Genomic DNA, 12,694 nt, shown 5'->3' with positions numbered 1-12,694 from the left:
AAATCTCTGTTGTCAAAATGTTGCATGCAAAAGAATAAATGGACGCGCGCCTTTGAGACATATCTTTTTGCCGCTTGCTTGCACATAATTTTGTTATGCGTGCGCTTGATGCTACCAACGGCGGACGGGCGCGGCACGCATGCCCCCAACAGAACGCGCGCGGGAACTGACAAACTGCCATTTTTTCTCGACACGTGCACTTTATAATATTTTGTTTGAAGCGTGAAAAACCAACATTTCTCTTCTTGACTGCTTTTCGTTTAATCTTCAATCTGGCTACCTATAGCGCGCCCTCCTACTAATACTGTCTGACTACCAAATAATCACTGTACACACCTTCTAGAAATCTTCGTTCTAATAAGAAAAAGTTGTTAGTTATTCCACCAGTGATGACAAAGTCATGGTGAACGCAGCTATGCTCACACAGCCTCTCAACTTTATGGAATAATCTCCCAGTATATCTAAAAATATTGACTCCATTGTTAAGTTTAAGATAGCCCTATATAGGACTCTTTCTCTGTACACACTTTCTCTGTAGTACAAAACGAAAGCGTAAGGCCGCCAGGGCCAAGTTTAAGATTGCTTTAAAGATGAACTTGTTTAACTTAACTCATCCATTTTGTTTGTTACCCAGTACATCTAGTCTTTGTTTTTGGTTGCGTTTTTCTCAAGAGCGCTTAGGGACATGTTTTATTACTATGTGTTATGCGCTTTACAAAAATGGTTAATTTTTTAAATATACCGACTGCCGTTACACTAACGACTATTATACAGTAACGTAAAAACAGAAAATGAAACACAGTAATTTTTAATCAACAATGCTTTTCATTTTATTATCAAAACATTCCAGTGAATCATTATTTCAGCACACATATTGTAACACGATACAAAAGTATTATCAGACACACCTATAGCTGTATCTGGAGCTAAAAAGAACCCTGGTTTGAGTGAATTAGTCAATTTGAATGCGTGTCAATGAAATTGTAAAATTTCTTGCTGAAATTGGCTAGCATGTCTTAACAAAGTTCAGGTTATTATGAGAGGAAACAAAAAAACCTTTGAGAGGAAATAACGTTTGAGAGAAAATACAAAACATCCAAACACAGCTGATTCTGAAATTGCTAAATGATACAATGTCCACAGATTTACAATAAACTTACATCGTTTGAAGATAGTGGTAGTAGAAAGCTTCTCTTAAAATATTACTTGCCGAGGTGCTGTAGTCTTTAACTTATGATTAAAACAATGTCACGATCACTGATCATATAAATTCTCAGAAGTGAATTCTCAGAAGTGCCTAGCACTATGGCCCCACAGGCCTGAAGATACATGTACATGTACTTGAAAACCCCAACTGGGGGAAGCCCATGCAATCAGAACACCCAATCCAAATGCTGAAAGCTCTTGTTCGAAACAGGGTTCGGACCCGGATCCACATAGCTGAAAGACAGGGAAGGAACCACTAAAATGGAACCTGAGTTTCCTTTGCTTTGTTCAGCTGAAGAAGTAACAACGAAAGAGTTCAGTATTTAAGAAAGAAACTGTCATGTTTTGGGATTAACTTTCAAGTCTTCCCTGAGAACGAAATTATTCTTCTTTGGCGCTCAAAAATTTGACTTCAAAAATAATTACTGAGGAAAGTAATCAAAGTCCAAGATTGTATGACATAAAACTAAAATGAAATACTCTATTTAGTATAAAGAAGATTTGTAAGTACAAATAACAGTTTTTATCATTTCAAAGATTAAATTACAATGAGTTGCCTTTTTAGACAATTTTGAATCCAAGCAACAATCATTTAATGCAATTTAATGGGTAGGCATTATCCACAGCCAGTGGGCCCAGCGTTCACAGGCATCTTTGACAAGTGATGTTTACGCCACTAAAAGAAGCGTAGAAATAAAACCTACGCATGACAAACACAAAAGCATTTTTTTTCATCCCAGTACTGACTTGGGAAAATAGCACGGGACATTCAAATGACCCCAATTTGACAAATAAAAACGGAACATTTTTACAATCCTGTATTTGCAAATCAAATAAATCCATTGAAACAAAATTTGTACAGACTGTCATTTCAAATAACCTTAATTCACATACATTTACAATTAAGGTTAACCCTGTGCGTATATACATTACAGTTGTCACACAACAATAATGCTCAACACTAATAATTTAAGATTGTTTCATAATTGCAATTAATTTCATTAATATTAGAGTAGCGCTGACCACAGACCTTAAGCACCAAAGTCATCCCACCCCCTTTAGACCTTGGATCTTTGAGAGGGCAAGTACCATTTTTTTTTTTTTTTTTTGCAAAGGGCAATTCCATTAGGAAAGTCTTTACAAATCTTTGAAGGGGCACCAACGCCAAGACCAGGGCAACAGAGGCCTTGACCTCAGGGCTCCTTTAAGCAATTTTGAGTTTGAAAAGTATTGGGGAGGGGGGCACATTTGTGGTGAAGTCCAGTGCATAAGGTCTATTAATTCTTGGTCCAATTTTCAATTTGTACATTTTATGAATTCAACCTGACTTTGACAAACCATAAACCGTTATTCCCTTCTTCGTACACAATACCAATATGATTATCGTCCACAACCGTCAGGCAAGAATATTCACTAACTCCAGGGTTGATGACGAGGGACCCCGCCCAGGTAAGACCAGCATTGGCGCTCCATCGCAGCGTGAGATTAATGCGGCTTAAACTACTGGCAGCGTTCGTGAAGAACATCATGTCATTGTGGAGAAGCACGCTTCCTGCACAGGTTGGGTCGATTAGAGTGGTGTCGATGCGCACCGTTTCCATGGGAATGGTTTCCGCGCCGTCATAGCTCATCATGATAATCCGACAAGCACAACGATAACGCCCTTCGCTTCGAGCGTTGAAGAGAATGGTGCCATTGGCTAATTCAACCATCTGGAATTAAAGCATAATTTTACATTGGTTAGATTGAGCATACAATTGTTCACAAATTTACATGAAGTGACATTTTAAAGACTGGACACTATAGGTAATTGTCAAAGATCAGTCTTCTCACTTGGTGTATCTCAACATATATGCACAAAATAACATACCTGTGAAAATTTGAACTCAATTGGTTCTCAAAGTTGCGATAAAAAAAATACTCTTGTCATACGAGCTGTGGGCAACTTTTGCGAAATGTTTGCAGTGAAACAGAGTTTTATGTGAAATTCGCTTCGCATTTGCAGGAAGAATGAACCAAGCTTTACACATATACTTTTTTACCTGCACTTCAGTTGGAGCGAAGTCACCATGTAGCAACTTTCCTTCGTATGGAAGGTGGAAAACTGTTCCCGCCTTCTTCCAAGAATCTCCATGATCTATAACAAAAATGTTTTTTTTTAAAGTTATTGTTTTTCATAATTGAGCATTTCATAAAAATTATTATTAACAGTCACTTCATTATTATATAATATAAAAAGGTTTGCGGTAACACCATGTAATGACTATTTCTAATGAGTTGGGGTGGTTCTGAAAAGAACCGTTGGTTTCAACTCGACGTTTTGATCAGTATGCTCTGATTGTCTTCTGGAAAAATCCTACTTGACTTCGCTTCATTATTATTACATATTTCTTGTAATAAAACAAAGGATGCATCATAACCGACTCAAATCACTGTAGCTGGCAAGCCTGAGGAAACCTGTAAAACAAGGGTGCTTGCTATATGAACCAGAAACACAAGGGTTAACCTAACTACTATTCATGATAAGGGTCTGGGTTCTTTTACGTGCACTCAACCAATCCAAGTACACATGACTTAATGTTCCATCCGAAGGACAAATCAATTATTGCAAATCATCATCCACAGGAACTGGGACTCGAACTTGCACTCTGTTGATCAGAAACACACAAAAAACACAAAATAGGGGCAAGCTGTAAAACCCTGGGGCATTCTTGAAACATGCAGCCGCAACCCCGTGTGGAATAGAGACCTAGGCGGGACATAGGCGTGACATAGGCGTGACATATGCGGGACCTAGGCGGGACCTAGGCGGAGACAGTGTGAAAGTGCATCAAGATAACCATGGGGTAAATAAACTCCCGGGTAAATAAGAGATATGGTGTAAAAAGAGCTATACATTCTTGAGGGTATTTATTATTATAAAAAAAGTTTCCCGATGGCGCCACCACTATTTCATTCAATATAAAATAATGAAGATCTAATTTACCTCAATGGGATATTCTCTTTCTGCAAAACTAGTGTAAAAGTGGTGGAGACTTACGGAAAGTTGTTCTTATTATAAGTTATAAATAACAACACATGTTACTGACCATCACTAACGACGCAGAACATCGACAGGGAATTCAAGTCGTTTGCATGACCACAGGCGATAAGTCGACCCTTGTGAGGAGCATGCATCTTCTGAATCCCATATCCTGGTCCTGCTGACCATGAGAGGTTCCTCAAGGCTGAGTTACCGCTGGAAATATCAGCCGGTGGCTCCCACGTCTTGCCGAAGTCTTTACTGCGTTTCATGTAGTTGCCTCGGAGGTTACCCCTAGCGGGGCAGGCTGTGTGGGCGCAGACTGAGTAGAGAACGATTGTGTAGTTCTTGACTTTGTCGACAATGACCGCACCTAGATTGAGTCCGTCTGTAGCCTGATAGTCATCTAAGGAAAGAATGATCGTACAAATTATGAAAAAAAATTATGTTCAAAAAGCACATTCAGGACCTATCATGTGTATCCTTGGCAAACATGAAACTCATATGAAAGTCCAAAAAGACCTAACTTGTGATCTGGATGTTTCTCTGATGGAATTAATTAGTTTGAAGCACACACGTTTTATGAGTACAGTAAATAAATCTTATTCTTAGAGGAGGCCTATCGATGACATAGACACCATTATAGTAATTAGTAACGTAAGTATTCAAATTGTATCAAATATTATATTTTATCTGCCCATTGTTTGTGTTGTCACTGTGACGTGCACCTCATTAACAATAACAATAACATTAGTCAGTTCGTGAGTTAGTGGGATTGTCAAATATAAAAGTAAGACAATATATATTTTAAAAACAAAATAAACACATGAAAATATTGAAACTCGAACTATGTATAGCTTCTTACACACCTATTAAGAATTGAGTTAGTGACCATAGATCACCAGCTCCACCGTTCGTTCGCACATCAGGATCGGACGTGCGGTAGGCCAGAAACTTTGCTCCAGAATCGCCGGTGGAAAATTTCCTCGCCTCAGAAAAAGCTATCAAAGAACCCGTTGGAAGTCTCGTAATGATAGGAATACGATAACATGAAACATCTCCAATGATGTTGGGTTCCCATAGAAGCTGTGTTTCAACAACACGGGGACTGAAAACGGCAAAACTCGGCAGGAATGAAGAAAATATAACGGCGGCTAGCACCGAAATTCTTTCCAACGTCGCCATGATTTGTTTATGATTGTCATGTCATGTGAAAAGAACGAGACACGTGATTTACTTCCGTACTAGAGGGCGCCCTGTACGTTGTACGCGACATCCGCAAGTGACGATAGTGCCGTTATTCTCAAGGCTTATAAGAATTTATATTTTTAGTGCCACAAAAATTCTGTATTATGTATTTCAAGTAATATTTCTTGCAATTAATTTCAGAGTTTGGTACAAAATTATTAAATGCATGAATCGCATTCGTCAAAAATGGTGTTGACCTATTTATTATGGATTAAATAGGCATCTGCAAAGTTGGTACACTAAATTCTCCCAACCTTGCTTAATCTTGGCGGCAACAAGAAATTTCTAACTTTTGCACGTGAGTATCTGTGCTGGGACCATTGCCTATCGAAAACCTTTAACTTGGAGCGTTTCCGAAGGCGAAGAAACGGGGGTGCCAACCAACTTACCCCAAGAATGGACCGTCTACTTGAAGATGTTTGCACACATCCGAAGCTGACGAAAAAGAGGAAGGCATTGTGGTAAGTTTTGTAATTGTAGAGTAAGCAAAAATATGTATTGAGCAAACTGCTCAACAACAAAAAAACCAGTGACTTCCTTGAAGTTGTCCGCAAACTAGGCAAATTGTGAACTTGTCTTACATGTTTTAGGCTTAAGGATTGTTTAATGTTGCCACCATGAACAATTGAGTTGGCCTCTCTGGAGCCCGCATTCATTATTGGCATCCGTGGCCGAAGTAGCAGGACCGCAGGTAATCACCCCCCCCCCCCCCCCCCTCCCCCGTAGAAGTGAGTAATAAATTCCACCCGATAGCGAGGAAGATAAAAATGTCTTACACCGGGGCTCTGGGTGTAGACAATCAACAGACGAAGTGGCCGCCCCGCATGCAAGGTCAAAGAGTCATACTCGAGCCCGCCTCCTGGTGGGCGGCCGAGTGAGTGAGTGCGGCCGGTGTCAGATCAATTTGTGTCTGCCATGCAATACTGTCCGCTCCTGACACTTTTGCATAGTGCAATCGTGCCCGGGGCTATTCAACAACCGTCCAGGCGCGCGGGGAAGCGAGCGTGCATGCACTGAACCTACGTAATTGCAACACGAATATTCACGTATTGTTATGATTGCAGCGAATATCCAACGGCCGAACATTTCCCATGTCATTCATGACATGCATGCATGTCATGAATGACATCTTGTACAAAAAAGTGGCAAACGTGTTCCGTCGACTAGGGGCGTTTTATTTACTGCACGGGCGGGTTTCCGGGGGCGGACACAACTGCATACACAATTGCCTTATGCAGTAGCGTCCTGGCGGACACGATTGCATATGCAAAACCGTCCGGCGAACATTATTGCATATGTATATTTGGTTTGCGATATTATTGCATATGCAATAATGTCCTCCGGATAGTATTGCATAGAGGACATGTCGAGATAAGTTCGAGTCTTTTCTCTATTATAGTAACTGCCCATCAAAAATTTGTTTCATGCAGGTATTAAAATGGTGTAGTGAAATGGTAGGCAGCATAATATCTGTTTAGTAAATACTAATAAAAGTAGGCCCTAATTTAAAAAAGTCGCACATTTTACTTCAAGTCTCACCTTTGAAAAAGGGATTGTACCAATGACAGATATACCGGTTCAAAAGATTACACCTTGTCAACCTTTGACCTTGTATTCCATACCGTGAAGACCCCCAGGACAAAAATAATCAAATCATTAATCAAGAACACCAGATTTGCATAAGCGCCCGTCCCCCCTGTGCCTATATAATGAAGATTGATCGTACCACCACCTTTGGGATACATTGAAATTAAAAGGCCGCACCACAAGAGGGCGCTTGTCATTGTTCAAAATAAAGGTCCGGGCCACACCCCGGCGGGCCTGTGTCTGACTTGACGGCTCCGGATACGGCTAGTGTGCTACCGAACGTTGAAATGTAGGACCTCGTTTTAGCACTCAACAGTTTAGCGTAGCTTTGACTAAAATAGGCTACGGTCTAGTTGTACGCGTTTTAACACAATTTAGTTAGCCAAATTGTTTCCATAATCAATCAAATGAGTAAAGGGTAGGGCCCAATACACACCTATTACTTCGGAGGTGCCTATAATAAGAAAGCATTTTAGCGTTGCAGGCTTCATTTTATTTATACAGTATAGTACTACTTTAACTTGGGCCTGCTCGCTTGGAATTAATCAATTGCGAAGACAGCAGTATGGCTGGGAGATAATATTAAGATGAATCGCTAGAAAATTAATGAGACGCTCCGAAAAACAAAAATTAGCTCCCAGTGTAAAATAACAAAAAAAATATTTTGTGTTTGTGATTGCCAGATACCGCCTTCATTTATACAAGGGATGGTTGATGGGGCTAAAGTCTATGCGTGTTTACACAAGGGAGGTAAAGCTCGTGGAGGGGGATTGTACTTAAGTTGCCGTGGGATTCTGAAAACATAAACAGTAGTCAATATTGCCCATGTGAATAGGTTAAAATGAGTTCACCAGTATTAGCAATTGTACATGATAATGGTATTCATCAGACGAAGATGACAAAAGTTTAGCTAATTAACACGTAGAGCACCAACTGACCCCAAATTTAGATTCACATTTAATAGAGCTATGACATTCTCGAATCTAAAGTTTTTGATTCAAAAATGATAAGCTTTCATGGTACTTCACAAAAAACATCCAACACTGTTGAGTAAAGTAGGTATAAAATTAAAAACACCATTGAGCCAATAATTAGCACAGACTATTACAATCACTTTTAATTTTAAAATGCAAAACCGTTTGTTTGCTTCAAACGGTTATGAATGATACAAAAATCACTTGTATTTCTGATAAATGAAATATTTCTTCGTTGGTGTGAACTGTACTAAGTAAGTAAGATTAGCGGTGAGAGTGGAGGCTCTCAGCCAGAGAGCGGGTTTTCTGCTTGACGTTTCGTTCTGTAACCGCCTTCTGGTGTAAACTGTTTGTTTCCCCGATGATGACGATCTGAATGGGGACAATCAAAGTTTGCCAACACAATGCAGAGAGTAGACATTTTGCGTTATTACACGATTCACCCTGGTGTTGTTATAAACACCATGTAATATTTCAGAAGATGCACAGGCATGGAGGGGGTGGGATATGACTTTATGCCGGTGTCAGATGCAATTGTGTCCGCCATGCAATACTGTCCGCTCCGGACACTTTTGCACATTTTAGGCATCGACTGTACATGTACATGTATGTGCGCGCGTAAGCGAGCGTGCATGCACTGAACCTACGTAAATATGCAGCATGAATATTCACGTATTTTATGATTGCAGCGAATACCCAACGGCCGAACATTTCCAATGTCATTCATGACATGCACATAGCTTGTAAAAAATGGCAACGTGTTCCGTCGATCAAGGGCGTTTAATTTACTGCAAGGACAGTTTTGCACGGGTCGGACACAACTGCAATGTACGCTCGCTTACGCACGCACATACATGTACGGTCATGTAAATGTCCACCGGACGGTTCTTGCATAACCCCAGACACGATTGCATATATGCAAAAGTTTCCGGAGCGGACAGTATTGCATGGCGGACACAATTGCATCTGACACCGGCCCAATGTGCATGGTTTGGCTTCCTATGTGTCAGACATGATTCCTTTCCCCCGGTGGTTACTGCTGAAGTTTGCGATGACGCTGGGGGATGTGGTGTTCATGCCTTATACGGTCTCACGGCGAAGTGTTTGCAAACGTATTGCCCCCTGTATAGCACTTTTCCCTGAAAAATTACGTCTGCTTCCCAAATTTGAGTTAAGTCTAGCGACAAAAAAGTCACCCCAATGAGGGCATTATTGGCATCGTTATTAACATCAGAACACTGAGTTTCTGTTGGCACACAGTGGTGTAGATCATGCGGTGCAAACACGTATACGTGCTTAGGTTTTAAATTGGAGGTGTCGACACCACGAAGGGTAAATACTATGCGCACTTCCCTCTAAATCAACCATAACTGAGGCAATATTTGAACGTCTGCTGGTTGATTGAACCTGCGATGGAAACGGAACTCGAGTAATGAAGCGGGGTATTATATCGTGCGTTCTCTGTTGGCCCAAACTTGATTTCTCTTTAGATCACTGGCTAGGTTTCTATGTGCTGTTTGCGAACCAATGTGACACCCTGACGTCAGAAATAAGCCTATGAGTTTTGTTTTGTCACTCCAGGCGGATTGGGTGCGTTTTGGGCGTATTAAACCAATAACCGTTTCGGCCTGTGATTATTTCCATATGCTGACTCAACCGAAACAGTAATTGGTTACGACTGCCAAAACGCACCCCTGGTGACGTCACTCAGAAAGCTGCCACACTGTCACGTGGTTTCATCCCCTTTGCTGTGAACATAATGCTGTACTGCAATATTGTGCAAACAAATAATGTAGAGGCACGTATCATTTGAATGGGAAAAGATACATTCAAGTAAATTTAATTAAACGAAGAAAGATCACAAAAAGATAATGACTTTTTCTCATAAATTATGTTGCCGACCCCAACGGGATTTATGCTTATGTGTTATTTCCAAATCGTAAATTAAATCTGTTACGAGGAATTTATAACTTCATCCATCGTCCTGCCCCGGCCCTTTCATTTTTCTCTCTCAGAATGCTCATACGATTTGAGGCTTTATGCAAAACCTACCAAAAGGAAGATACCTTCCCAATGCCGTATAAACCCGGACTCATCTTTGCCGAGGTAAAGTGTGATGTCAGAGTTCAGTAGTCTGTCGGTTCATAGACGCCGCGCCAAAATACACCCTTGGTCTCCAGATGACATCTGATGATAAATATCTTGCCGTATTTACTGAATATTGTCAGACAAGAAAAGATGCTGCTCTTTTCCGAGTCGTCCTGTAGAGCGCTCGTGAGTGATAAATTAGTCTCGAAGATAGCAATAGCTACTTGTCTTTTTGCCGCCAGCCTGCTTCATCGTGACGGGCAAATTAAAACAACTGGCGAGATCGGTGATTGTGATTATCGTGTTCACTGCATTTTACGAAAAAGTGAATAAATTTACTGTGGATGATTAGCATGCTTTAATTTGTTGATAATCATTGGTAACCGTTTTCATCACGAAGATGACAAAACATAAATCACATTTTTGCCTCAACAAACTGCTCTCATTATATGTGTTGATTGGTTTTCACTGCGAAAATTAAAAATTATCAATCCCATTTTAAAATTGATGTAATGGGCTCACCGAAAATGAGTCAATGCTCGTCGCACAGTTTATTTTTCAAGTCCCCAAACTGTTGAATGCTTGAGGTTGAAATTCAGTTAGTAACACTTTTTCAGATTATGTAACTTTTGGCTTCTTGGGTATCGATACTGCCCATGTTGATTCACTTAAAATTCCGGTGTCAGATGCAATTGTATCCGCCATGCAATACTGTCCGCTCCGGACACTTTTGCATACATATGCAATCGTTTCCGGGGCTATGCAAAAACCGTCCGGTGGACATGTACATAACTGTATGTGTGCGCGTAAGCGAGCGTGCATGCACTGCATGCAGCATGAATATTCACGTATTTTGTTTTTATGATGGCAGCGAATGAGCATTTCCCATGTTATATGGTGAACATGTTCCGTCGACCAAGGGCGTTTAATTTACTGCAAGGACGGTTTTGCACGGGGCGGACACAACTGCATATGCAAATGTGTCCGGGCGGACACAATTGCTTTATGCAGCAGCGTCCGGGCGGACACGATTGCATATGCAAAACCGTCCGGCGAACATTATTGCATATGCAATAATGTCCTCCGGATAGTGTTGCATAGAGGACAGAATTGCATGCGACACCGGTTTTAGTTTCTAAAGAGGAAGAGATGCACGTCTTTGTATACCTTTTTTATGGCTCAATGTTCTCAAGTTTTGCTCGTCAAACATGCTCAATGATGTTTTAATAGTCTCATTGGCAATTTCCCCCACACCCACATACACAACGTCTGTAGGTGATGTATCGATGGTCAACATGTCGTATGCAAACTATTGTTAAAACCTGTTTTGTTTTTTATTAGTCTGATGCCAATTAAGGTACAAATAAAAGTATAATTTCGCTGTTTTTTTTTTCACTATCCATGTACTAGAGACAATGCAATGACCCCGGCTTAGTAAAGCAAACTAGTGCTGCCTGTTGTAAAAGGAAATGGTAATATACGATTAAAACAGTCGAACAGTTCCAAAAACCGAAAGTTAAAAAAAAAACAGAATTGTTTTCAAACAATTTCAACCTATCGCCGTCACTAATTGCCCGTTCAAAAGGTGAAAACTTATGTTTCCATGGAAATGTCATATAAGTGTTAAAAGATGGATTTTCTCGCCATGTAGACTAAGAGAGAACAAGTGAGTATAACTGACAGATTGTTGCCACAAGCGATTGTTTCCAAACCACTCTCGTCACCCCGAGCACGTGTCAAATGTCTTTATGATGACATTCAGTAGAACTACTTCAATAGCAAACCCACTCAATAATGTTTGCATTAAACGGCTGACTGAAAAACAAGCAATCGGTATCCGTCACATTATAAGTGATGTTGTCAAGCTATAATTCGCTATTTATCACGGCTCATAACAATGTGAGAGAGATCCTTTCATCGAATCCCCCGAAACAGTATTTGCACATTTCAATTTTACAGAATCTAATCCATCATCACTCTGACTCACAGTGAACTTACGGCCTCATTATTGTATTAAGCAATCAAAAACCTTTTTGTGATGGGATCTATTCAACACGTCCGCCTCAACAGTTTCCGACAATATTTCCAGAACTCGTCATTCAATAGGCCTAATGCAGTTTTAATTGCATAGCCTGATTTTCGTTTTTCATCGTGTTTTAAATCACTGTAAGCAAACAAAAGGTCCCATGTTTTTATTGGGATCATAATACACTGTTTGCAAAGTTACTCGTGTGTCACCAAAGTTATTCCATATACCACTGCAGGCCCATAAGTTGCCTGTAAAACTTGTCACTTGTGACAAGGCCCTTTAAATGCACAGCAGTCAATTTCACGAAACGCTATAGGATCAATCTTATCTCGAGTTAGGACGAGTAACCCGTCCTAACTTGGGATAAGTTCAATGCGTCCTACGTATTTGGATACGGAACTGAACCTGTCCTATAGTCCTATGATTAATCCTAAGTTATGAAGAGTTTGGTGAAATCGACGGCTGGTCACCTTTTGGTAATTGTCAAAGACCAGTCTTCTCACTTGGTCCCAACATAGAATGATGGAAGAAAAAACACCG

General features: G+C 40.4%; 1 protein-coding gene across 1 annotated transcript; it reads right to left on the bottom strand.

Moving 5' to 3' along the window:
- Window positions 1–802: 802 nt before the first annotated feature.
- Window positions 803–5,416, bottom strand: LOC117298863 (sialidase-1-like). Its single transcript, XM_033782219.1, has 4 exons — window positions 5,098–5,416; window positions 4,296–4,634; window positions 3,249–3,343; window positions 803–2,918 (listed from the first exon to the last, which is right to left on the bottom strand). The coding sequence occupies exons 1-4, from the start codon at window positions 5,411–5,413 to the stop codon at window positions 2,517–2,519; spliced, it is 1,152 nt and encodes a 383-aa protein (XP_033638110.1). The 5' UTR covers window positions 5,414–5,416; the 3' UTR covers window positions 803–2,516.
- Between the last annotated feature and the right edge of the window lie 7,278 nt (window positions 5,417–12,694).

Source organism: Asterias rubens, chromosome 13 (genome assembly GCF_902459465.1).
Source record: "Asterias rubens chromosome 13, eAstRub1.3, whole genome shotgun sequence".
Lineage (NCBI taxonomy): Eukaryota > Metazoa > Echinodermata > Asteroidea > Forcipulatida > Asteriidae > Asterias > Asterias rubens.
Note: the sequence above shows the minus strand (reverse complement) of the source record. Positions and strands in the feature narration are given on the sequence as shown.